This window comes from Apteryx mantelli, chromosome 4 (genome assembly GCF_036417845.1).
Source record: "Apteryx mantelli isolate bAptMan1 chromosome 4, bAptMan1.hap1, whole genome shotgun sequence".
Taxonomy (NCBI): Eukaryota; Metazoa; Chordata; class Aves; order Apterygiformes; family Apterygidae; genus Apteryx; species Apteryx mantelli.
This window is the reverse complement of record NC_089981.1, coordinates 82,874,711-82,901,368: the sequence shown is the minus strand read 5'-3', so window position 1 is coordinate 82,901,368 and position 26,658 is coordinate 82,874,711. Positions and strand designations below refer to the sequence as shown.

The following is a 26,658-nucleotide window of genomic DNA, read 5'->3' as shown; positions in this document are numbered from 1 at the left end:
ATTTAGTGGACACAAGGCATTGTAGCAGTAGGAGGATCATTGAAGAGCTGAACTGGGAGGCTCTCCAGAAGCTACCTCACTTGGCCGCCAGACCTAGGCCTTCCTCCCGGACAGTCCTGCAGGCTGTTACCTTGCATAAAACGGATCACGTATGCTGGCAGTTTACTCCCCTGAGTCCAAACGGTGCTTCCAGGGAGCAATGTGCTCCTTTCTGCTGCATTTGAAAGTAAAGGCACTGCTGATCTGTTCTCCTGTAGCTCACACATTGTGAAGACTGCCAGATCCCAGCCTCTCCCTTCCACGAGAGCTGCCAGCCAATGGAGAGGAGACCTGGGTGGAAGAGACTCGGTGGAATGGGGGAAAAAAGTTGGCTCTGCAGGGAGGTGGTAGGCAGCTCCCAGCTCTTAAATAGTAAATAGAGTAGGCCACAAGCTGCCTCTGGCTTAATCCAAATTTTCACAATGTGGGGTTGAAGACAAAATTTTGAGTCTAATTTTCCTTTGCACTTTTTTCTTGATGCACGTCTATGGCTGCAGTTAATCAAGTTCAAAGTAGTTTTGCCCCACTGCAGGTTTAACTGGGCAAGTAAAGCCATGCATGAATGGAGCAACAGTCTTCTGGGTCTCAGGTCAGAGTAGCTAAGGTATCTCTCTACCTGACATTGAATTGTGCCATATAGAATAAAACAGAGTCTAGATCTGGGCCTGGTTTGCCAAACCATGCTGCTATTTATTATATAGGCTACGAATGTGGGCTTGCCAGCTGGGTGAAATTAAGCTGTAGGCCCAAGGCTGTGTTTTATTGCAGGTCTTATTAGTCTGGATTGCAACATGCTGACATGGTTATACTGCTTTTGGAAATGAGCTAGCTTGCCTAGAGCGAGAGCAGGGAAGTCCATACAGCACTGCATTATACCCTGCAGTCCACACACCAAGAGGTCAAGAGTCTTTGGTTGTTTATTTCCTTTCTAAATATAAAATCAAGCATAGGATTGGACACTTTTGTATTACAATGTTTTTATTCACAGGTCAGCTTTATTGATAACTGTGGAGCTCAGGGTAAATGAAAGCAGAACTCACACTTTGCTCCTTGCTCCAAAAACAGGAACACATAAATTATAGTTGATTATTCCCCTGAGTTGTCATTATGAGTTAGTTCCCTTAGAAGGATGAAAACTGAAATGGGTCATTAGAAGAATCGCAGATAAACTGATTGCCTTTGCAGATGAGCTCTCAAGAGATGTTTTATGGTTGGGGCAGTGTTGATGGAGACAAAGCAGTCTGCCTGAGAAGATGTTTGGCCAAACCTCTGGAGTAAGATTATGCAGCGCCAGCCCAAAATGTGTCTGGCTTCTTGCAACGTTCCTTGATTTACTACTTTTCGCTCTGGTATTAAATGCAGAGGTGTTGATATTTTATGTATACATGAACTTTCATCTGGCCACTTGTCCCAGAGATGAAAGATGGGTTTAAAGCAAAAATGATCTGTAACAAGAACTTCTGTTCCAAAGTCTGTCTAGAAAGGGAGAACTCAGAGGAAGTGGTGCTAAAATTGGTCTTGGCAAAATTAGATTTTGTTCCTGCTGCTTTGCAAACTTTTGTGTAACCGTGGGCAAGTTTCATAGTCTCAAACACTCCCAGATATTTAGAGGTCTGACTCTTTTTTGTGTCAGCAAGATAGGTGCCTAACTGGAGGGTGAGCACTTACTTTAAAAAATATAAGCCTTAGTCTCACTTCTTTTGTACTTGACGGAGGTGGCATGAAAGTAAATACTCTGAAGAGTGTAAAGTGCTGAGATGCCACAGTAATGAGGCCATTACTGAATCTGAGCATGTAATTAAATGGAAAATGTTTGCTTTCATAATGAGTAGATGCTCTTACACATACATTCCTCAGCAGATAGGCAAGTTCATCCCTGCTGTCGTTCCACCAATCTTACCACGTATCCAAGGATGGGTTTTGTTTGGCAAAGCCAACCAGAGGGGAGAATGTTCTGTCTCAGAGGACCAAGGTGGACCACAAGGTGAGCTAGGAAGCATTTTCCAGTGAGACACCTCAAAAGATGCTGCAGGAGTGCAATGGGTGAGCCACAATCTTAAAATGCAGTTAGTGAAGCAGAAAAACAGCTCTGCCTCATACGCACCAGCTCTGCAAAGTAAATTTCAGCTGCTAAATATATTACCCACACCTACTCTTTTATTTCTGTTCAGGCAAGCTTGATTCTTTTGGCTGGTAAAATACACCCAGTGGAATATATTTGAGAAGAATAGGAGCCTGATTCTGTTGTAACCTCCACCAGCTTTGTGTCTGTGTTTACACAGGGGTGACCAAGTCTCCTGGTACCGGCTCTGTGCTGAGCTTAGTCTCCTTCCAGCATGCATGTTCTCACCTTATCCAGATGATAGTTGCATAACTCCTACTGACCTTGGTGCTTTGCAAACAGGGCCTTGACACAGAATTACGTAACAGATTCTGTTGTATGTTAAAGAAAAAAACATAATTTCTGATTTTAATCTCTATTGGTTTAAATCATCATCTGTGCAATCCTTGGATTTCTTTAAAGCTAGCTATGCTACTCCTCACTTGCTAAAGTTGAAGCCTCAGTCAGGGATGTGACATTCTAGACTTTATGACTGCAAGAAACCAGTCTGTTCATCACCTGGAAAGTTGATGGGGCCATCCTGAAGTAGTATCCTATGAGGTTTGAGCTGTGGTGCTTGCTTTAATGTTAAAACCTAAACCATCTGAAATGGTAGCCTGGTTTACTAGATCACTGCTGAATTATGCCATATACTTCATTGGTGGTATTGGCTGTGTTTTGGTTCACTCTATAGGGGGACTGCTCAAATGTATGCGCCTGCGGTTAGGTGTGATGAACCCCACCAGAGCTCTCAATGTTGGCAGCAGTAGGAGGGAGGGATGATAGCAGGGTTTACTGAGAGGAAAGTTTAGACTTCAGTGTTCTCCACATCTTCTCAGAAAAACAGATAGAGGCGTGCGTGGGTGACCGATCCCTCAAGTGGGATGGGAAGATGAGCTAAAGAAGTACTTCATCTGCTGTTAGTCAAGTTGCTAATTCCCGTGCTCAGATGGGATGGCAGTGAGAGCGTATGCTAGCAGTTCCTGGCTGCATGCCAGTTCTTTGCTCTGCCCATCCGCTGCCCTGGCAAAGCTGGGGATGCCCTGCTCGGAGCTGCGGAGGGGTTCAGGGCTCCTGGTACCTGTGGCTTCCCTCTGCCCCTTCCTGCCCAGGGCAGAGCCTTACCACCGCTGCTCCGTGCCCAGCTCTGCCCTTATTAACTCTTCCCAGCACCATTTCCTCCTCTGATCCCAACAAAATACCCATTCAGGCCTCACACTCGGCAAAGCAGTTCTCGGAGGGTGGTGGGGAAAGAGAAAAGAGACCAAGAATGTATCTAGAGAATAGCTGAGGTATTGGGCCAGAAGCAAATAGAGAGGATCTCCTCTCCATGAATTCCCGTGTCCCAGAACCTGGCTCTTTTGCGTGCCAGCAGAAACAAACCCTTTCAGCTTTCTGCCTGCAAATGGTTTGGAAAATGTATTCAAATTATGTAGAAAATGTGAGATTTCAATTTGAAAGAAACAAGCTGTGAAATTTAAATGGGGAATTGTCCTAATTTAGCTGATTGTGTTTCAAAATCAACCTGGCTGAAATTTTTCAGTAATTTGAAGTCCCATCCTCACAAAAAGGCTGAATACATTAAAAATCCACAAACTTCCTATTCCTCACTTAATTTTAATTCCAGGGAGTTCCCAGTGGCCTCTGACCAAAACCACCGCATGAGGAATACTTCTAATGCACCTTATGGTTTGTCAGTGCAAAGTATCATCTCTACAAGTATTGCAGGAAATTGCATCTGTTAGTTATCTTGCTTGGTTTGACATTCAGTTGAGCTAGGAGAGTCATCTTTTGAGTTTTTCATTTCTGATGGGTCTGAAGTTGTAATAGAATTCAATCCCTCAGTGTCACCAAAATTGAATATTACTGTGGGAGCTAGGTCCACCTCTTGGTAAAGTACCTAGAGCCTGAACTCTGCTTTGTCTGGGTTCAAAGTGGTTCTTTCCTTCTCAGCTATAGTCAGCAAACTATTTCGTGTCAGAGTGAAGCCTGAAATTGCTCTGCTTTTCCGTCTAACGAGTAGGTCTTTGTTGGCAAGATTTACTTCATCTCCAATGTTACGTTGGGTGCCAAATTGGCACCACTAGCTAATGATTGGACTGAACTTTCTCCGCAGTAACTCGATAGCTGTACAGCTGTGCAGACTCACAATTTGCTCCTCGATTGTCAGTCTCCTGACAGCTTTTTCAGTGGAACAGTTTGAGGAGCGGAGAGCCCTGCTTTTGAGACACAGAAGTGTTTTCACACCTGAAGTGTAATTTCACACCTTGTGTTGCTCAGCAGATAAGTGCGTAAAATAGCACATCAATCGGGAACAGAAAAGGATAGACATGCTGTAGACAAGAGGCGGTGGCTTGTTATTTATTTCCTATCTTCAGCACGCTCTGAAATAGTAATCACTCTCAGAAACTCGGGTGCAGATTTACGAAGGGTTAGAATGGGACTTCTCGAACCAAGTCATCTGCCACCACCGTGCACAGAGCGAGGCTGAAAACTTGCACTGAGCTGAGCCTGTGGAGCAGTGGTACCACAAGGCTTTGCCTGCAAATGCTCTATTAGTGGTGAAGGTAGGTAGTTAATACAGGAAGCAGCAAGAGTTTCAAGGCTGGATTTACTGGAAGTCTGAAATGGACCATCCCTCCCTTGTGTAGCCTAATCACTGCTACTCCTTGCATTGGCTTGAATTGTGAATATAATTGACCTTGAGTCCAACAAAAAAGTAAGATGAGAATTTGGAGTAGGCCCTGAAACCTTAGTGTGAGATAAAATCATTTTGCTGTGTATGCGGGTTTCCTCTCCGTCTTTTTCAGGCCCCTTTTTGTTTGCTGTTCCAAACAGTAGGTCAGAAAGGCTTCCTTCCAAAGGAAAGTGATGAGAGGTAAGTGCAGCCAAGGGAAGCCCTTGTAAGACAGCTCCCATGAAGCTATGTTGTGAGGAAGAGGAGGAGAAGGTGCAGATATGCCATTTGATGTGCAGAATCCACAGAGATGCTCATAGTTTCGACCAGTCTTCAACAGATTTGCTGGGTTTGGGAGCCAGATTTCCAGCTTTTTTTTTTTTTTTTTTACAAGAGAGTAGGGGCAAATCACGTATCTCAGTTTCCTTCCTTTCTTCTTCCTCACAATAAGAGGAAATCCAAGAGGTGTTTCACCTGCTGCTCCTCATCCCATGGATTTTACCAAGGAGAACAGTCCAGTCCTGTTCTCATCCGTCGTTTAGTGCTTATGCAGACAAAGCTGTTCTGCTTGGAGTTTTTTGGGTTGTTTTTTGACTGCTTGGTGCTTTCATTTAGTCCATCACCAATGCCAGAAATTTTACTTCCTCTGTTTTGTCCATGTTTTGTCCTAGACACCTACGGAAAGCTCTGTCTGCTCAACTCAGTGGGCCAGGAGATGTCTCGTTGCAAGACCTCCATCCGTCGAGGGCAGCCCAACCCTGTCTACAAGGAAACTTTCATTTTCCAGGTTGCCCTCTTCCAGCTCTCCGATGTCACTCTCATGATTTCCATATACAACAGACGCAGCATGAAGCGCAAAGAGATGATTGGCTGGATTTCTATGGGTCAGAACAGCAGTGGAGAAGAAGAACAAAGTCATTGGCAAGAAATGAAGGAAACAAAGGGGATGCAGGTCTGCAGGTGGCACATGCTACTAGAATCCTAATGATTACCAGGGCACCCCATAGGTCCTGGGACTGTGGGCTGCTCTTCCCTCCTTCTCAGCCAGCTGGAAACAGTTACCCTGTGGCAACCGCTGAGCTCCAACAGGTCATGTATGCTTTAACCTGACTTTTCAGCCTCAGCTGTCATGGTGATTATAGGTGGCAAGGCCTGGGAGGCATGTTTAGTTCTTGTCTTTCCAGGTTGTCCTGCATTTTCCACATCCCAATAATTAACCATTGGGAAAAGCAATGGAAAAATCTACAAAATCCTCTCTCTGGTCATTGTCTCGCTCATTTTGTCATAGGCTCAGTCATCACAGACTGATGCTATTTTCTTCTGGAATAAATTCTCCTCTTGCCTCTCTCCTCATATTCTTATTAATGATGTTTGCAAATATTCTTGACACGCAGATAGCTCATTAGTCTAGCCTGCATGCAGATCACACTTCTCCTTTACTATTGTGTTTCTAAGTCCTAGAAATAAACATTTGATACCACTGCAGACCGGATAATATATTTTTCAGGCAGCATGGGAAAGCACTACAGAATTCTCTGTCAACTTTTAAGTGCCTAGACATTGCTACTGTTCTCCTATACTAGCAATTGATATTATTCATTAGGACTAAACACTACCAGTATTTTTAGTTAGGTATCCTGTGCACTTGTTAGCCTGTATTGCCATAGGTTTGCATGAGAGATAGCTAGTATTAATTTTGTATTGTGATTATACAGTGCATGTTTAGTTGCTTACTTGAAGTTCATGGCTTCTGTCGTCATGAATACCAAAAAAAGACCAGAACAAGCTGCACATCCACCTTTGTGCCTAAATCGCTCTTTTCTGCATCATTGTTCTGACCATGCATTATCTTGTTTAGTAAAAGTTAAGTTCATTCAGAAAAGCATTTCTGCGAGTTTGACACAGAGAGGTTTTAAATATTGTTTCTCAGTGATTCAGTTAAGCACACCTCAGTTTGCTGAGGGCTTTTCTTTGAATGTCCTATCCTGTAAAATCTTTTGAGGATCTGAAAAGAGAGCATTTTTGGCACTGAGCAGTAAAGAGTGCCAGGCTGTGTTACCGTATCTTTGGGGCGAGCTCTTCTACAGGCAAGGAGTAGGATCCAGGGGACCATCTCCTAGAGGGGCTGGCTCTGTTGAGCTAACATGAGAGAAGGGTAGTGCCCTTCCTGCCTTTAACTGGACACAATGCAAGGAGCAAGCTTGCTGGATGAGGTGATGACATTTTTATATAGTTACTTTTCAGACTATGATGCCTTTTTCCATTTTAATCTTTGTTCCTGTCTGTGCGAATTGAAGTCATGGAGTCAAGGGACAGGGGGAGAAGTGGTCTGCTGGTTGACTATTGGAAGTATAGCAGTTGTTAGCTGTTGTGAAGCTGCATGTGACACAGCAGAGGACATGAATCTTCTAGTGCAGTGATTGTATGTAGGCAGTAAGGTGCCAAGATTTGCAAATACTATTAGCTGCCCAGTTTTCCATTCCCCACGTTCTCTAGGAGTGGACTGGCATTTCTTCATTCATACCGACGATAGCGAGGCACAGGAAATATCTTGCTGAAAAGCTCTCTCCGTACTGGACCGTTTCTTGGTTTATTTTTGTTGTTTACTGAAATCAGGCACCAATTTTTGCTTCCCACTGTACCACAACATCCTCATTCCCTTCTACAGTGCTGTTCTTTTCACTTACCTGTCTGAATCCAGCATCTTTTGTTGCAGTGAGACTGGTGGGATCCTATGCAGGAGGGTTGTCCTCCACTGCCTGGATAAGCTGGCAAAATATCTGCTTTGCACTACTGGAGCTTTGCACCACAAAGCAGTATCTAACCCAAATATAACTGCGCAAACAAATACATTTTTGACTGCACTGTTAAAGCTGCTGAATTACCAACAGGAGAGAAAATGAGCACTTGGGTCATAACTAGCAGAATAGGTCTGATTATGTGTTTCTTTACCATGTACTTTTCTTCTAGGAAAAAAAAACAGAAGAAACTGCCACATTCAAAAGGTTCATTGGCTGATTTCAGTTGTGTTTTCAAATCTCTGCATCCTATTTCCCTGAACCTCACAAAATGTATATACAAGTGTTTATAAGTAATTTTTATTATATGAGATGTCTATGTATAATAAACTAATTGAAATTCTCTTCATAACTTCTTGCATCTGCAAAGTGTTGCTTGTGCTTAATATAATGATTAACTGTGATTCTGTGATTTTGTAAAGGAGAAGTATAAGTTGATAGGGTGTTTCCGAAATGAGCTGGAGATAACCCAAATTTATAATAGTGTGGTTTAAAAAAAAATTCCTGGAAAAGATCATTTTAAAAAGCAATGAAGTAAACTGTTTTTTAACTTCCATACCATTTTCATATCAAGATCTGTTCTGAAGATAAAGGGAATTGAATTTTAAAATATATTTTCAGTGTACAATATAGGAGGTCAAAGGAAAGCAAGAGAAAATAGCTCACTTAGACTAAGTTTGTATCTGAGCACATGTTATAACTTTGCTCCCAGATGGAAGCAGGTTACTGCATCATTGCAGCAACATTTTGGCCTGGTGTTTTATGAGAGAAATTTGGAGGGAAAGGGGATGAGGCAAGAGAAGCGTTGGTCTTTCAGAGCTGCTGTTAAACCTGTTAGCTCATCCGAGCCTTGAGCAATGTGTTTGTGAGGTTCATTAAGTTCCTACTGAAGCACAGAGGAATTTAGGAGTACTGGCATGAACACAGTATTGGGGTGCTTGTGCCTGCTGGCTGTATTTTGGGATTTTTGTTGCTTTTGTGATTTATTTTTCTTCACAGTTTGGACTATTTGTGAAATGAAGACGGTTTTCCAGCGGCTCTCCCATATTCCAGAGTTCCCATAATTCTTCCCATTGATGGATTGAATTAGTCATTGCTAACATTGATTCAGGCTGGGCTTGTGCTTATGGTCTTTATTATGTAAATACCACTGCCCTTTCAGTCACTGCTTTAACCCTTCGTTTCTTTTGGAGGGGCCGAGAAGACTGAATTTCCAGAAATATTCCTTGGGAATCGTGACTCCCACCCAGCACTTAGCTCTTGAGCAGTCAGTAGGCGCGTGTCCCTGTGCTGTGCTGGCCTCCATCCATGGGGACGCCAATGACCAATCCCCGCTTTTGCAGTGCTCCAGGTGGGGGAAGAGCCGTGGGCAGAGGCGTGGGATGCTCCGTGAGCCACAAGGCAAAGGCTGGGAGTGCTCGGCCACGTGCAAGTGCAGATTTCTTAATGCGCTCGTGTTCTCAAAGATAATTCATCCCCCTTTCACACCCCTGCCTGGGATCCCCTTTTGGCTTATTTGAATCTTCTTCTCTTGAGGGGAAAAGAAAAACCCCCAAACCCAGAAAACTATTGTGTGGGAAGGAACTAATTGCACTGGCCCAGTCTTCTCAGCCGGAATATTGTGGGCAAGTGCTCTGGAAACTTCTCCCTATCTTGAACAGCATCTTTTAGCTAGTTGCAGTCTGTTCCTTCCATGGTCTCTCTCCAGCCCACACACCCCTGTCCTGCTAAGTACTCTGCTGTTGCTTTATTTTTTGTTTTTAATGTGTATTGACAACAGAACAGAATGATCTCATGACATTTATTTTCTCCGTAATGATGCTGACTTTCAAGTGATGCCCGCAGAAGCGAGTACCTCTTTTAGCCCACTGAGCTACAGCTATAGCTAACTGAACCATCCATTTGAAGAGGCTTCCTCTGGGCTGCCTGATATCATGGTCTGATTTGTTTGGGTTTCCTTTCTACTAGTGTCTTTAATTACATGGACCCTGCTGTGGCCTGCCTCACCCCTCTTGTTGGGGGTTGTCGGCACTTCCCTGGTGGTGGGCGTGCTGTGCGGTTCCGGGGTGGGCACACGATGCTCACGGGTGTTTTCAGCAGCGGCAGATCCTGAGAAGTAACTTGGTGCTTTACATAATCGACCGATCTTCAGTCAGGAGTGTTTTCAGATGTTCTTGAACTCAAAGAACCAAATGCTGCCAGCTGCTATCGATCGCTTCCCCAGCATAAAGCCTAAGGTGTCACTTGGCAGAGGAGCAGGCGTTTCCTCTGGTGGCAATTCATTTTCTCCTTCATTTAAAGCCGGTGATGACCTTGGAGCTCGCGTGCCTGCAGAGTTTTCTTTCCACTCCCATATTTATCATCACCTTTAATCTGTATGATTGCTGCACTTCATCCCTCTGCCTCTCAGCTACCTCCTGCTCTTCAGCAGAAAAGATGGACAGAAAGGCTGGGCAAGGACCTTCCATATTGCATTATCCCAGTGCTCAAGCGTAGCTGGCTCCTCGTGGAGTCATTTTAAAGGTCTGATACTCACTTTCAAGACCTTGCCTTCATGCTCTCTAGTCTGCTTGTAGAGTTTGAGTGTTGGTGGTGGGCTGTAAGACTTGATTGTTTACAAAATAGTGACACCCGTTCAACTCAATATGGACAGAGTTACGATGGAGGAAACATCCTGCTGTGTATTTGCTCCTTTTTCATAAGTCCCATGTTCTATAAAAGGACTGCAGAGCCTAAAGGAATTAACAGGAATTAATATGCAGGAGCATTTCCTTTCCAGTTTGCTAAGTGTGATGTTTACAACTATGGTTTGAGGGGAAAAGAAAGAAAAAAAAAGAAGTTGGGGTTTGTAGAAGAGCTCACACTTTGAACGAGGCAGGTTTTCCCTTTCAGCGTGCACTACCCAGCAAGTACTTCCTCATACCCCGGACAGTGATGCTGTCTTCAGGCTGATCTTTAGTGATAAAAGCAGCCAGAAGCTGAGAGATCTTAAAGCTTGGAAGGACATACAGGGTAATTCAATAGAGCTGATTTGGGTGTTTATTTGGAATTTACTGCAGATTTAACAAGCTTTTGTGCAAGAAATGAAAACAACAAGCGATGGCCGGGCTGGCTCGGTGCATTTGTGATGCTGTGGAGTTGCGAGTTTGCTCTATCTGTGCCCCAGAAAAGAGCACAGCTGGTTTCAGTGGCATTGGGCCTGAGCTGAAATCCAGCTTCTCAGCATGATTTCCTAGCTCCAGATCCGCTGAAGTCATACAGCTTTTTTTCTTTTTTTCTTCTTCAATGCAGAGTGAGCTTGTGTCTTTCTGCAGCCTACGCTGTAGGCCTGAAGAAATGAATGTGTAAATATTTTGTCTCTCACAGCAGCCCAAGGTCATCTTTCTGGAACAGCAAACAGGCACAGAATCCAAAGAAGATCGGTCCGTCATGTGAGTAAGGTTAGCATCTGCAGTTACAAATGACAAAGGCTATTAATCCTCATGCTGTAATCCCCAAGCTGTTTGCCAGCTGGCAGCAGGAAGATGTTCCTGCTCAACCCACGCAGTTATCCATGTTTTTTCACCTTTATGAAGCAGATACAGGTCAATACTGTAGCCTGGATAAAGAAGTTCGTAGATACCATTCATCTCTTCTAGTATTACAATCCCTCTCTTCTCCACACAGTACAAAAGAGGGTGAAACAGGAGAGCTGCAGGCTGTGCTCTGTCTACTGGTCCCCCCAAAATAGAAGGTTGAAGGTGTGATTTGTCCCCCCACCCCCCACCCCACGTTTCTCATGTGAGGATAAATTTTGAGATCTGGCTGCAGAGCCAAACATCTTAAATAACGCTCTGTCACTAGAGAGGTTTTTGCACACCGAGCAGGGGAAACCCAATGCTTGCATAGGGCAGATAAAAGCCCAGTGTTCAGATATTTTCGATCCTCATTTGGGAACCTGCATGGAGATTTGGGTACTTGCCTTGTAACAAGGACATGCAAAACCTGAATCCTACAGTTTGCCACTGACAAAAAAGAAGGAAGATGATTGTGCCAAATGGCAGTGAGACAGGTAGGCTATGGTAACCAGTATGATCTTGCACAGCAAAGAACTGAATAGTTGCCCCATTGCATCCGGTAAGTGATCAGACGGCTGAGTTTAATGCGACAGAGAGCCAAAAGCCAGAGAGAAACAAGATCAATTCAAACTTACCAATTGCTCATTGCTTTGGAAAATTGGTAAGTAGTGCCTTGGGTCTTACTTAACAAAAGTGCGGTTTAACAAAAATCACAGCTCCTGGAGAACCTGCAGGGTGCTAAGAAGTGAGGATGTAGCATTCTGGCTCATGAATTTCCTCCCATTTGTAGCAGATGAGCATCAAACAGATACCAGATACTCTGGAGGCACATCATATCCAATGTGGGCTGATCTAGTGGAGTAATGAGAGATGAAGACCTGTTCTTGGCCGTAGGTTTTGCATGACAGTGTTCAAAGCTGGACAGTGCCCTCTGCGGACCATAACTGAAAGGCCAGGCCTGTGGGTCCGTGACTCCTGGGATGGAGGTGTGTGAGCGCGGCTCCACTCAGACACAAAAACACCACCTCTCAGTGCTACCAAACCAGACCTGGCGGTGGATGGCAAATTAGGTACAACTCCACCGTCTTCCCTGAGGTTTGACTCTGACTCCAGGGACAGATTTGGCTTCAAATTGCTATTGTGGTCAAGATCTTGCTCCAGACAGTTCTTTGGGGATTTTCTTCAGCAGTTTGCAGTAGACCGTGGCACCCCTGGAACACTTTACCAAGACCTGAATCTGACAAATTTGACCTGGTACTTAAGCGCATGAGGAGATCCAGAGGCAAAAAAGAACAAAAGAGAAGGGAACTCTAATGTCCTGAAAAGAGCTTGTGGAGGAACATTACGCGTAACTTAGAACAAATATAATACTTTATGTTGTTACCAACACAGACCCAAACTTCCTACTCCCTTGGCTTCCATGAACTAAAAAAAGAAAGCTGAATCTTTGCTGAATCCCACTAGCATGAGCCTTGAACTCCAGTGAAGATGTTTTATTGTGCCAAATAATTCCATTTCTCAGGCTCCTGAGAATATTGCAAATTTCTCTCCTCATTAGCAGCAGGGAAAAATTACTTAATTTTGCCAGTTATCCTCATCCCAGTTGTGTCTTGTTAACACTTTCCAGGTGCTTTTCCTTCACACTATCTCCACCATCACATCTCCCGTATCCTTTCATTAATATCTGTAGAGATCTGCTCCAAGTCAGGTCCGTGCCTGGCAGCAATATTTTATGTTCATGGTGCTCAGGATAAAACCTGTTTTTCAATCTCTTGCTGTCACTATGTGGCATCTCAAGCACAAGTTTTCCAATTAGACCAGTACCACATCCTTCCTGTAAGCCTCTGCTGTCACTGCTGTCTCTTTTGCTGGGCTGCAATCTCTACTGTAACTTCATTGACTTAGAGGAATCATCCCAGTAGAAAATTTTGTCTCCTATTCATCGTGAAGAGAACTCATGAAGAAGTAATCATTTGGTAGACTTAGCATTTAAATACTGTGTTGCATTTATATATGTATATATGAAAATCTTTTTTATGGTAGAGTGCCCCCAGGCATTTGCATGAAGCACATTTCAATGTATATTTGACTGTTGGTTTGAATATACTGTGTATAGTAAGTTATTTTTAGGGCATATTGGCCTATTTCTATATTGGTACAATATACTGTTTTTGACAGGTGTAGGTTTTTACTGTCTCACTGTTGCATTTACAGCTGGACACTGGAGATGCACTGGCTGGTGTGTGTGTGTGTGTGTATGTGTGTGTGTGTGTGTGTGTACACTCTGTGTTTCTTCTGTGCAGTGCTTGGCTCGTTCTGGGGTGTGTTACAGGGCTTCACCTCCACCGGCTTGTGGGCGAACACGCCTAGCTGGTGGTGTGCGTTTCTACAGGACAGCATTGTAAGCCCTCTTCGGGCATGTCCTGGTGTTTAGAAGAATAATGAGCCTTTAGAGTTTGTTTTCTTTCATTGCCATCATATCCTTAACACAGACCGCAAGCAGGTAGCAAGCTGATTGGCATTCTGAGTAATTCGGAGACCTACCTTTGGCTAAGGATGCATCAAGAGTAATACAGATCTTGGTACTCCTTTCCCAAGCTGAGCTATACAAGCACACAATATGTCTTTAAATTGATTGCTTTAAATAATAACAATGCAAACAACTTAATAAACGTCAGGTCTCTAACTTCTGTCTATATAAAAACAAGTCTTGTAGAGCTTGAATTTATTGCTGAATTATTTTTACAATAAACATGTCTACAAAAGGAAAATTGTTCATACTGTGGATATTATAAGAAATAAATTCAGATACCCTTTTCACTTTTATAAAGTTCAAAGATTGCACTGAAAATTGTACCTTCTATCTAGTTAATAAATGACTGGTATTGACTGGTAAGGCTACTAGAATGGTATGACCATCATTTTACTTGCTGTGTGCATGATTGAAAGAGATATCTGAAGTGCAAAACTGTGATAAAAAATACGATGAAAAGATGTTTGGATATTCAACAAGAAGAGTGATATGGGTTTATTCTTAGCCTTTCATGTACTTGACAATGAAATATTTTTATTCTACTTAAGTGCTAACGTGCATGATCATACAATATATTGCCTCTTGCTAATTATAGGCTGTGTTAGGAATACTAATGTCTAGATGATATCTGACTGGAAAAAAAGCATTAAACTCAGCTTCTGCAGAGTTCTGTGCAGAAATTATCCATACGTGCATACAACCATCCACACCTTAGAATAGTCTTATTTTGTTATGGTGAATGATGTTGTTACTGGTTTTTATCAATAAAATGGAAGCAGGTGGCTCATGCAGACATGCAAAAACAGTGTATCTTCATTTTTGTTCCCATTGTGGCAGAATCGAGTGAATATGCATCTAGGAGATACGGATGTGTTTTGTTCAGAACAAAGGTGCAGGTGTCCGGTGCATAATACATAACTGCGAGGAGTGGGAAACATCACCTCCCCCCCTTGTCCTCCTGTCCGTCCGCGCTGCTGAACCCAGCAGAGGCTGCTGGCCGTGCGCCACGGGAAGGAAGAGGTTCCTCCTCCCCACAAGATACCACATTTCAACCAGCTATGTGTGGGTGTAATTGTCACTGCTATATCTCCTGTGGGTAGACACCAGCTCCGTGCGTAGGTGTTCATGTCCTGGACATGCGTGTGTGGTGCTGAGAGGTGCCCAGATACCCACCAGCGCGGCCGTGGGGCTTTGCGGCTGACGTGTCCTGCTTGGGAAACAGAGGTAGGAGCTGAAACGTTGTTGGCTTTCCGAGGAGGGCTGTTCCCAGTTACCTGGGCTGTCAGTGAATACCTGGTCGTTTGGGCTGGAAAGCTGAAGTTAGACTGACACGATGCTGCTCACATCGCACTGTTGAGTAGCCTGACTTTATCCCGTGGGCCATTAATGCTTGCATGTACCTTTGATCTTGATATATTTACATGTGTGTAGCATACTTCTGTCAGGTAGGCGGTGTAATCTATGCCAGCATTAAGATAGTGAAAGACAAAAGCTAAAACATTCAAATTCACCAAGATTTTGAACTGTGGGTAATTTATTCCCTGCAGAACAGCACTACCATATCTGAGAGGTCGGTGATTTACAGCCATGAGAAATCACGATTTCTGAATTCCTGCTTGAATCTGCAGGGCTGGCTTTCCAAGACCAGCCTAGAAATAGAGTTTCTTTTTCTGGCAGCAGTTGGTAGTTTCAGGCTCTGGAAGCCTCAGCAACAGCAGTCAGTATGAGCCCAAGGCACGGATTTAAACACAATCCAGCTCTGAGCTCTTCGTCGCAAAGACCGCAGGGAGGCTCGAAGGAGGAGGGAGTTCAGAAAAACTTATCCTACTTGGCGCAAATTTGTGATGAAAAATGTGTTTGCTAGGGGCTAATGTTGGGTGAGATGACTTGCTCCAGGCCCAGGATGAGAGGGGAAGGGGGTAAAGAAAGCGCTGGCAAAATTTTGCATGAAATGAGACATCAACAGCAATGATTTCTGCAGAGGAAAAACTTGCGTATTTTCTCGAGGTTGCAGCCAGCCCTAGCTGAAAGCTCCTCTGGATGTTGGCACCAACAGAGCAAAGGGGAAACGTGCAAAACCAGCCGCTGGTTGTGGGTTGTTCCTGGATTTGGGACCACGGCAGGGTGCTGCGGTGGCGGGGTCCAGAGTCAATAACAAGGAACACTTTTCCCTCTTGCACTCTGGCCTTTTATTCCAGAGAGCTGAAATACAGGCCAGCATGTGACCAGCTTGTTGATAACGTCGTCATTCCCTGTGCATTTTTCTGAAGTCCATTTAAAAGTTGCTCGGCCCGCAGCGTGTGCCAGAGCCCATCTCCCGTCCTCCTCGATTCCCCACTCAACTGCAAGTCATTTCTCCCGTGTAAATCAAACGCTGAGGGATAGCAGCAGTTACTTAAGAGACTGGGGCACCGCTGGGAACGCCGCGCTCGCTTCGCTGTTCCAAAGCCCTCGCCGTGTCCTTGCGGGGATGTCCTCAGCCTCCTCGCGGTGACAGGCGAGCTGGCGGTACTATCACAGTGGGCTGGATTTTCTAAGGCCGCATGGCCAGCGTCGCGCTAGCCGCAGCTTCGTTACTCCGGGCAGACCTGGGTGCGTCGCTGGGGCCGCTTGGTACGGGGCAAAGCGGAGCTGCTGGCATTGAACCCTGCGGGAGCAGAGCGCGGGCCGTGTATCTTGGCACCAGGATTTGTGCAGCCGGGCCCAAGTGCCTTGGCTAAGGCCACCCATGAAGTAAGTCAGCGGTGAAACGCTTGGGCTCCGTAGGCAGGCGGTGGGCTGCGCTGCCTCCCAAATACAATAGCGCCGGCGAAGGGGGCTCAGCAGCCCGCTCGCTGCTGTTCCTGCTGCGTTCCCTGCGGCTGAGTGCGTGCGAGCATGGGTCTCGCCGGGCTCCCCGGGGGCGCTCCGCTGTGTTTTGTTTTATTGTTCCCATTATTCTGCCCTTTCTCCAGCTGCATTTTAATTCCTCGTTCAAAACTGTTTCCTCAAAGAGTTAGAAATCCAAGCAAAACAACCAGTATTTTGTTTCCACATTATCCCTGATGTCATCCTAATTTTGAGCTGTTGGAAAAGTCACACTTTTAATGCCTCTGCAAACGGGAAGCTAAGTTTTGGATTTCATCAAAGGAGTGATAGAATTTTTCATGAGAGGGTGAAAGGATGAAAGCGTTCCCGCTTCTCAATCAGTTCAGTTTAGGCTGAAGAAACTGAGCTGTCTACCATCTGTCTCCTTGCCAGTCTCTCCCCCACCCTCATCATTTCTGAACAGTTTGGCCAATTTCAATCACATTTGAAAGAAGGGTAAATGTCTCAAAGACAATTATATTTTTATATATTTTGTTACCTCATAGAGGAACATTTACAGTGAGGGAGAAGCAGAAAGAGCTATGTTTGACCACTACTGGTAGGTCAACTAGTCCATCATGATGGCATAGAGCTCTTGGGCTGTCTCTTGTTGAGCTGGAGATGTCAAAAGGGATGTGGTGGAGTTTGGTTGGTGGTGGGAAGGGCATAGGGTGAAAACAGCACAAATGTATAGGAAAAAGGGGTTCGTTAATTTTGCTGTTCCCAAAACAGTTTGCTTCTAAAGTCTAACTACTGATTTTTTTTTAATGTAAACAGATCAAAAAAGACTAATGAAAATTTAAGAATACAAAATCTCCTTGCACAAGGAAGTGGGAAATTCTGCAGAAAAAGGGAGTTCTAGTACAGAAGAAGCAAAAAGAGACAGAGCTGGTCTTTCAGGGTGTGCGTTACGCTGTCTACTCCTTCATGATATGAAATGCCGGATTTTAGATGTAGGCAGGATTAGCCTCCCAAATAACCTGGTGCCTCTGGGGTTTTGGCCAGCTGTTAGGAGCCATGCACAGGAGCGCCGAGACTGGAGTTACCGGATCGATTTGCTGTTGACAAGCCGACACCTGGGAAAGCCTCCGAGGGTTTCTGCCTGCCAGAGGCTCCTGAACGGGGCTGGCCGGCAACGGGGATAAAGACTGGTCCAGGATGTAACTCCCTATACCTGAAACTGCTCAGCATTTCAGGTACAAATGCTAAACATTTCAGGTATGTTTTGTCTTTCAAAAATACTTTTTGCAGGTGGTTATGCCTTTATGTCAATTGGTTTCATCGGCTGTGTTTAGAAATACTGCACATACGCCGGTTGCCTGGGAGTACTGGTGCTTTTATATATATACCTTTTGCATGTTTGGTGCTTACATTCAAAAGGGCACATTAATTTAGTTCATTTTTCTTTAACAGTTGGTTTGAGGAGACGTAACTGCTTAGAGATGAAGGAACTGATTTTCTCTAAGTCTGTGAAGCAGTTAAAGTAAATGCTAATCTTCTGGTTTTATATAATCCTAGTAGCTCCAAACCATTTAAAAACATATATTTATTATTGCATTTACTACGCTAGGCAATCTTACTTTCAAAAGACTGAAAAAAAAATAGCTCCTCTTCTATTGTCTGCCCATCTAGGTTTTATCTTGTGCAGTATACATTTTAAAGTCTTATCTTTTCAAATAATATCACTGTCAATAGAGACTTTGGTCCCAGTTCTGGGTTCTGTTTAATTTCCATCGCACTGGAACAACGTGCTCGTCAGCTGGGCAGCGATTGCCAGCGCCGAGGTCCCTGGCGGAGGGGGAAGCTCCTCTTCGCACAGGGACGGGAGGGGAGGTGATCTCTCATGCTGCCATGGCAAGAGGGAGAAGCAGGGCATGTGTTATAATGGCATTGGGATGGGATGGGATGGGATGGGGCATCTGCCGTGTGTCTTTCTTGAGTCTGAGTTAGCATGACCAGGTATTCAGATCACTTACTGCCAGAGACGGAAATAGTGCTGGTCTGAACAAAATATTCAAATGCTTTAAGAGCCTGCTGGTGCCTCCGTGTTGGACCATGAGCTTCCGAGATGCACGTCACTGCCACCGCTCAGGCATCCCGCTCCTGCTGGGGCTCCCCTAAGCTGGCAGGGGGGCAAGGAGCATCTCGGCTTCTCTGAAGCTGGAGCTCGAGCCGGTAGGTGATCTCAGGCGTTTGGATAGCACTGAATTCGACACAAGCCATAGCGCTGCTGAGGGTTATACTCTAACCCGGTGGGTAGGAAGCGAGATGCCTGGGTTCACACCAGCAGCTCCCATGTGCTTAAGTGCCTGCCGAGGCACGCTGTGCCGTGCCTTTCCTCCTGGGCGGCCCTCGACATCGAAGGCACCCTCCGTAGGGCGCACGGTCCTTCGCGATGGAGCAGAGAGAGAGGTTAATGTGGCCCAAGGCTGCCCGGGTTGAGCCCGACCCGCGGGCACCAGCAATTGCAGCGGGCCCTCGTTGCCTGCCGCTGCAGCCCGTCCGAGCGGGCTGCGGCAAAAAGCTGCAGGTTCCTATAGGCACGTGCGTGGCTAATGCGAATTGGTGGAGTTCCTTTAAGCCAACGAAGTAATGCTGATTTATAATAGCAGGGGATCTGTTTCGCTGCCTTCTCTGCCCCCTCAGACAGGGGACAAAGAGAAGCAGCTAGACCTGGATTTCAGTCAAATGTGCTCCAGGCTGAGCAGGGGATGGAAATGCTTCTTGGAGCCAGCTGGGGAAAGATTAGCTGACCTTTTGGCTGTAAATTACTGCCAGGTAATAAGTCTTGCTTCTGTGCTGACACGAGAGGGGAAGATGTGTCTTTGCAGCAGAAATTACATCGAATGTTTAAAAAAAATACAATCAATTTCAGGAACACTAGAATAACTCAGTCTGTTGTTCATTCAGCTCTCAGATGCAGAGTAGGTTCTTCTGTGTCTCCCTTTTCTATCTCCTAATGCAGAAGTGATATTACTGAATTAATTATGTCATCTTTGTGAAGAGCTGAAGAATCACTGAAGTCTTCTATTCAGTAGCAGAGAAATGTCAGATACATCTCACAGTAAATTTAAAATTACACCAACCTAAACTATTGCTACTAGCAGCATAATAATAAGGCAGGTAATCAGAATCAATTAAATTCCAGTGCCTTCCTATTGTCCTAGAAAATTCAAATTTGAAATTAGTTTGAGATAGTTTGACTTTTCAATAAAAGAAGCAGCGCTTCAGAAATAATTTAAAATAAGAATATGGTCATGTCTGATCTTTTCTCAAACCAAAAAGACCAGCGGAGACGTGTGTACACACATGCATGTCAGTGTATACTTAGTACCAGCTACAACCAGATGCTTGGAGTCAATAGAGTGACTGGTTTGAGACTGCTGTGCTGATTTTTATCAGCTTGAGCTGGACTCAATTTGTTAATATTTGGATGAGGTGTCAATCAGGTGAGTGTCTAATGAAGTATGCCTCTGCTTCCACTGTGTAAGAGAGTGGAGAAAAAAGCCTGGTGTGCCCTGCTATGCAGGACCCTCATGGAGACCATGGAGCCACCTGAGGGAGGAGAAATTTGTGTGTCCTCCTGGGACAGCAGTGACATGCCCAGATACAACATGCCCCGAGCACCCATCATCCAGATCACTGGAGAGAGGGGAGAGCCCAGGAGCTTCAGCTTGCTGGTGGATGAAATGAATGTAACCCCTAGCACCTTGCCTCATTTTTGGCACTGGCTGAGCCTTTGAGTCACCTCCAGTAGTAGGATGGGGCATGGGATGGAGTGACCTGCTGCTGGGACAAGGGTGGCCATGGCGTGAGCATGGAGCTGTGGGGAGCATCTGTGGCATCCATGGCTGCTGCGTGTGTGTGGACATAGGCATAGCTGGGAGGCACAGGAGAAAAATTGTTGTCTAAGCAGGTTTTCTCTGAGAGAAAGGCGCTGAGCTGAGCCCAGGCCGGTGCTGGGGTGAGGTTAACCGGTATTGCTCCATTAGCTCCAGTGTCGCCAACGGCACGGACCCTGGCGTGCCAGAAAGATGCATCTGGTATGGCCCCTTTTTAAAAGTCTGGGAGTTGAACACTTCTTCCAGGGAAGAGCCCTACACACGGCTGGCTAGAGAAGCTGGTTTAAAAACATTCTGCTTTTTTTGTGATCTCCTCTCTGCCACCATCTACCTACAGAGTTAGGATCTTTGGGAAAGGAATCACCTTCCTGGTGCATGCTGCCTTACGCAGGCAAGATTTTACTTACTCCTTTTAAACTTTTTCTGAGCTTTGCTGGCTCGACCTGTGGTGATGAGGGCGGTCTGAGCTTGATATCCTACCTATAGCCAAAAGGCGCTCAGCAGTAGGATCCCTCCGCCAGGCTGAGATGACCAGGTCATCCCACCCCATGCTGAGCTGCTGTTTGGGAGAAGGGGAGTTTTGGGCTGTTTTGCTGGATGACATCTATTTCTGCAGCAACCCCTATTTCCACTCACTTTCCAATGGAGACTCCAGCCTAGCTGTCCATCTGCTCCCATCCTGGTGGGATTTGAGAGCACTGTGGTGCCTCTTAGGGGTCACAGGGGTATGTGCTACAGCTGGAGAGACCCAGGGCATCATGGTGGAGCATCCCAGAGGCTCTGAGGATGGCCAGTGTGTTCAGGTGGGCGTTTGGGGAAGGAGGGAGTGAGGTAAATTGGGAGGGGAGGAAGGAGAAAAGCATGAGAAAAGCATGTCCCAGAGAGACAGCAAAAGATCCTCACTCCAGCTCTTAATGCCAGTAGTCCCAAATCCAACCCGCAGCTCCCCCAGGTCCTTCCGGACACCGGGTTATGTTTCTCCTGGTCTAACCCTGAAACTCGCCATCTCCCCAGTGCTTCAGCAAGCAGGCTGCACCCCTCAGCTCTTCCCCTGTGCCCGCGGCACGGTGCCTCCTTAAACGCGCCAAGGCGACGGCTGGTTTTACGTCCCTCTTCTTCCCCATCCCCCTTCTGACCTCTGTCCCCTCTCCAGGGCTCAGGGCAGTCCTGTCCCCTCCCGGCTCTTGGCGCGTCACGTCCCTGCCGGGATGTCCCGGGCATCTCCTCGCCACCTTCTCAGCTCTGAAACCTTCTCCACCGTCCAGCCCATGCTCCTGCCTGGTGGCCTTGTCCCCAGGACGTGCGACCCTGTCGCCGGCGCAGGGGACGCGGCCCGGCCCCGCGCCCGGGCGGCTCCGCAGCACCCGGCCCGGCCCCGCTTCGCCGCCCTCCGCAGCAGCCTCCCGGCAGGAAGGAGCCTCCCCTCGAGCCGCTCCCGAGACGGGGAGAGCGTCACCGCCTCCTAGCAACCCGCCTAGCAACCGGCCAACATCTGCTCCCGCTGGACCAATCGGGGCGGCGAACATCTGGCCACCCACCTCCTCCGGCTTCTCCTCGGCCGCGAGGTGATGAGATCCTCAGTGGCCGCAGGCACCTGCCGGAGCTGCAGCCGCCACCCGCGCGCCGCCCGCGACGACGAGCTCCAGGCGGCTTCGGCGCCCGCGGACGGCGGCCTCGGCACGCCGGCGCCAGCGGAGGGGAGCGGAGCGGGCGGCCCGCGCTCCCGGCGGCGGCCCCGGCGCTCCCGGCGGCGACCCGAGCACTCCCGGCGGCGACCCGAGCGCTCCCGGCGGCGACCCGAGCACTCCCGGCGGCGGCCCCGGCGCTCCCGGCGGCGCCTCGCTCGGTGAGTGCCCTGCGGCGCGCGGCGGGGAGCGGCAGCCGGCGGGGCCGTGCCGGCGAGCCGGGGGATCTCCCCGGCGCCGAGCTGCCGTGGGGCTCTGCTCGCGGGCGTCTCCCTGGGCAGGCGCGTGCTTGCGCGGAGGAAGTTTTTCGCGGCCGTTTGCAGCCCCGCGGCAGCCTCCGCGGCTTTGCTGCATCACGAGCGAGGGCGAAGAGCCGAGGGGAAGGCTTGCAACTCGTCCCGTGGCGACGGGGGCTGTGCACAGGGCTGCCTGCTGCTCTGCCTGGCCGGATCATGCTCCCGGAAAGGTCGCTTTAGTCAGAGCCAGCTTTTTTACGGTCAAAGCCGAACTCTGAAAAGTCACCGTAGCTACTCTTGCGATGGGTTCCTGCCTGTTAGCTAAGCATCATCCTCCGGGATGAGACAACTATCTAAATATAGATGTCTTATAGCTGAGAGACACACACGCGCACACACACGCTCTGTCTCCTTCTTCCTCTCTCTCTTGCAGGCTTTAGACCTGGCTTTTTTCATTCATATACATTAGAAGTGTGAGGGTCTGTGTGTGCCCCTATGCAAGCGCAGAGTTTGGGTATGCACGCATGCATCTGTTATGGTTTTTCCCCCGGAGTGAGAAGCATTCCTACTACAGCACGCGAAACACTCCCCTCGCGCTCCCCGCAGCATGCCCGGCGTGAGCTGGATACCGCCGCATCTATTTGCAGCCTGGAAACTGTACCGTGTATAAGGCAAACATTGAATGTGCACGCGGCAATAATTCTACTAAACAGAATTGGTAATCTGGCTCCCCCCAGACCTGTGTTACTCTGCAGGCAGTGTGGGTGTCTGTGTGCGCACGTCGCAGGAAATTATTGCTGCTACTCGAAGTAACGCTGTGATCTGAATTGTACCCCTTTAGCTTCCCTCAGAGGCTGACAGGAACTAATGGATAAAATAGTGTGCAGTTTTAAAAGGTGGTGTTCAGTGCAGTAATCGTGTTTTAGCTCAGGAAACTTCTGGATATTTAGAGGAGCAAGCAGTATTTTTGCAGCATTTGCTCTGAGGGGATTACAGATATACCACTGAGAGACTGACACGATTTTTCTTAATGCTGTATTTTACTTTTCTGATGTTTGAAAGGGAGCCCAGGAAGTCAGGTCAAAGTTAGAGACCTGGATGTGACTTCAGAAGTCTGTTTTTTCCCATTATTAAGCTTTGTGGGTCTACCGAAATATCAGTCTCCTCTCCTGCAGTCTTAACTACTTGCCGTGCATGTGCTGACTTTCCCACCTGAACCACGTGTGTTTCTCCTTGATCCACAACGGCAGGTAACACTTCAGCAGTGCTGTGCTGCCAGAAATGCGAGCTGAGCCCGTGCAAGGAGGAAATCTTACCGGAATTGCTGAAATTATCCCAGAAAGACCCTTTGCAGACTGACTCAACCTCCACAGGTAACTAACACGTTCGCAGACTACAGCTGATTGGCTCTCCTTCAGGGTAAGGGAAATTACTTGGATTAATGCTGAAAGGGGATGAAGCTGGATATTTTTCCATTTCTTTGCTGTATGTGGTCCAAGCTCTAGCCATCCTGTTAGTCAGAAAAATGAAGGCAGTGGGACTGCAAGGAGTAAGACAGAAATAAGTCATTTTGTTGTTGTGCCCCGTGTCTTTGTGCACTCATGAGAGGTATTCAGGTGCTTTTGCACACACACGTACCCAGAGATGAGTTAGGGAGGTCTCCAAAGCAATTAGCAAATGGAAGGAAAGGCAGATTGCAAGTGCAAAGCCAGCTCTGCCAGCATGGCTAGGGCTCCCTCCCTTTGCTCAGGCAAAGTCAAGGGAGCTTTCCCTGCCCGAGCGAGGAATGGGAAGTCTGTCCGTATATGCTGACTGCAATCGACGGCCAGGCGGTGGGAAATGCTGGGGTTGGCATGTGTTTCCGATCCACATGTTCGTCTGCCTGTGGTTTGGTAGCTTTGCATTATCCAACGGGAATCCCACAGGGGGACCAGCTGCTTCTCCTGCCCCTGGAAGAAGGGAAACTTGGCAGAATAGCGTGTGAGATCAGAGGAAGATTTCAGCCAGGCACTCCTTAATTGCTAGTGCTGCTAAGGTTACAGACCGAGGAATTTATCACTGCAGTTTGACAGCGGTCACAAGGACGTTATGATATTTTCTGCCATGACAAAGTCACGTCTCTGGCTGATAATAAATGCCAATTTCTGTGTGTTTAGAAGCTGAAGGTTTTCTATTTGTGCATGCAAGAGAGGCTCAGAAGCGGTCCCCGTCTCAGCCATCTTTAACTCGCACGCATGCCGATCATCCTCCCTTGCCCTGCGATAGGAATCCCTGCAGGGCAGAGGCGCGTTTCGCTGAGCGCCCTCCGCGCGCGGCGGCGGGTGGGCTGACTTGCTCCGCGAGCCTCTGTGTTTACCACCTGCAGATGCCCGCATCAACGACCCGAGCCGATAGTCCCGGCTCGTGCAAGCCCTCTTGCTGCAGCACGGCGCAGGGACCCGGGCGGGAGAGCTGGAGGGACAGGCGGGTGCAGTAACTCTCCCACGGTCTCACGTACAAAGTCGGGGGGCAGAGCCGGCAGAAAGCCCCGGGGCTTGCAGAGCCCTCTCCGGAGCCCTCCGTGGAAAAGCACAAGCTTTGTTTTTTCCTGGGCGGTTCAATCATTTATTAAACCCCGTCTTGCCTCCTGTCTGATCTAACTCGCAGCCCTGTTGACATTGCCCGGCACTAATTCGTGCCGAGGAGCGTGCCCCGTTGCTGGGGTGACGCTGGGCACGCAGGGGCCAGATGAAGAGAACTTCTTGCAATTAGACCGCGAAGTTGCCGTGTTATGAATCTATTTCCAAACCAATTTAGATAAGATAACCCTCTGACCAAACATGCCTAATAACTCTGTGGATACCGCCCCACATAATGCTATTATTGTTACTGGAGCAGTGAATAGAAAGAGGCACGTTTTTCGTTTCTGAAGATGCAATTAAAGACCCTGCGAAGCTGCGTTTGAAAGATCCAGGCTTGAGACAGAGGCGCCCGGTCTCTCGCTGACATTTGAGGGATTTATGTTGCAAACTTCCATTAGTGTTAATGGCAGCTGGAGACAGCGGTCTCCTATGTGCCGCGCATTCAGAGCAGGCATGCACAGCTGGGTGTAAACTCAGCGCCGGCGCGAGCCGCCGCCAGCTGAGCTTTTGCTCCCGAGACCTGGCAGTGCCGCTGCAAACTCCCGAGTCCTGGGTGAATAGCAGGAGACTTTAAACTGAAGGCTGGCAGCTTGCTGCATGCACTTTGCTGAGGTTCGTCCTCGGCAAACCTCGGCACTCCGGGTCCCAGACCTGCACCTGTTAGACCCAGGGGGAAATTTGGCCCTGTGCCTTGAATTATGGTGTAGTGCTGAAGAAATGTAACGTGATTAAGATATATCTGTCTCTTCGCTTGACTGAGGCAGAGGCAGTGACTCATACCACCTTGATGCAACTGTCAAAACACTTGGCTTGCAAGAATAGCCTCTACACAGAAAGCACTGATTCAATATGTTTATATTTAAACAAAACACCGAGGGTCTGATTCACTGTGGCATTACTACAGCTTTGTATGCATGTAACCTCGTCCAAGCAGCCCTGAGGCAAGTACAGAGCCAGCCAGCTCAGATATTCAAGGTAAGTATTAGAGAAAGGCTTGGATATTGCGAGCCTCCAGCAGGAAGAAGTGGTCCCCTTCGGCTTTGTAAGTGCAGAGGCTGCGTGATGGGACGAGGGATGAGGGATGCCGGCAGGTGTAGCAGCGCCAGTGTGCCCTCTCTGTGTTTTGTCTGCGCTGATGCCCCTGAGCATGGTGGCACTGCGGGATCATGCCCCCTCGTGTCTGTTTTCTTTCTGTCTTGGCGCTGAGTGGTCTTGGCACCCCCAAGAAGTCATCCCTAGCTAACATTGTCATCGTTTCGGGGAGCGGGATCCTTGCCCATTAGGAAAAGCGCACACCAGCTCTTTTTGGGCAGATACCTGGCCATGGGAGGGCAGGCGGTGACCCTCGGTTGCTTCTGCCTTTACTTGACTTTGAAGCAGGGAAACAACAAGAAGAGCCATAGACCTCCCACACCCCGAAACAGGCCACGGCGCTTTCGTTCTGAGCCGGACTTCCTTTCCTATAAGTCAGTGATCCTTTCTGCAGGCTCACTCTGTGTTATTCCCTATTGCCAGTTCCCAACCCACCTCATCCCATGGGCTGATATTCCACCAGCATTGGGCAAAGGCAGCTACAGTCTCATTTCTGGGAGGTGCAGGTGTCCCCTGGTATTCATCCCCCTTTTCTCACCAGTGCTGGTGTCCAGGACACAGTGCAGGAATGCAGTTCATGCACTCATTCCCTTGCACCTGCAGAGGGATGTGTGGACATCACCTGTAGCC

At 47.5% G+C, this 26,658-nt stretch overlaps 1 protein-coding gene across 6 annotated transcripts in view; it reads left to right on the top strand.

The window, feature by feature from the left end:
- Positions 1-6,164, top strand: part of SYT16 (synaptotagmin 16) — a 112,424-nt gene extending 106,260 nt beyond the window's left edge. For all 6 annotated transcript variants that reach the window (XM_067295089.1, XM_013940854.2, XM_013940858.2 and 3 more), the window contains one exon: positions 5,489-6,164. In XM_067295089.1, the coding sequence (XP_067151190.1) occupies positions 5,489-5,802 (314 nt within the window). In that variant the 3' untranslated portion in view covers positions 5,803-6,164. The remainder of the gene's footprint in view (positions 1-5,488) is intronic.
- The last annotated feature ends 20,494 nt before the right edge of the window (positions 6,165-26,658 follow it).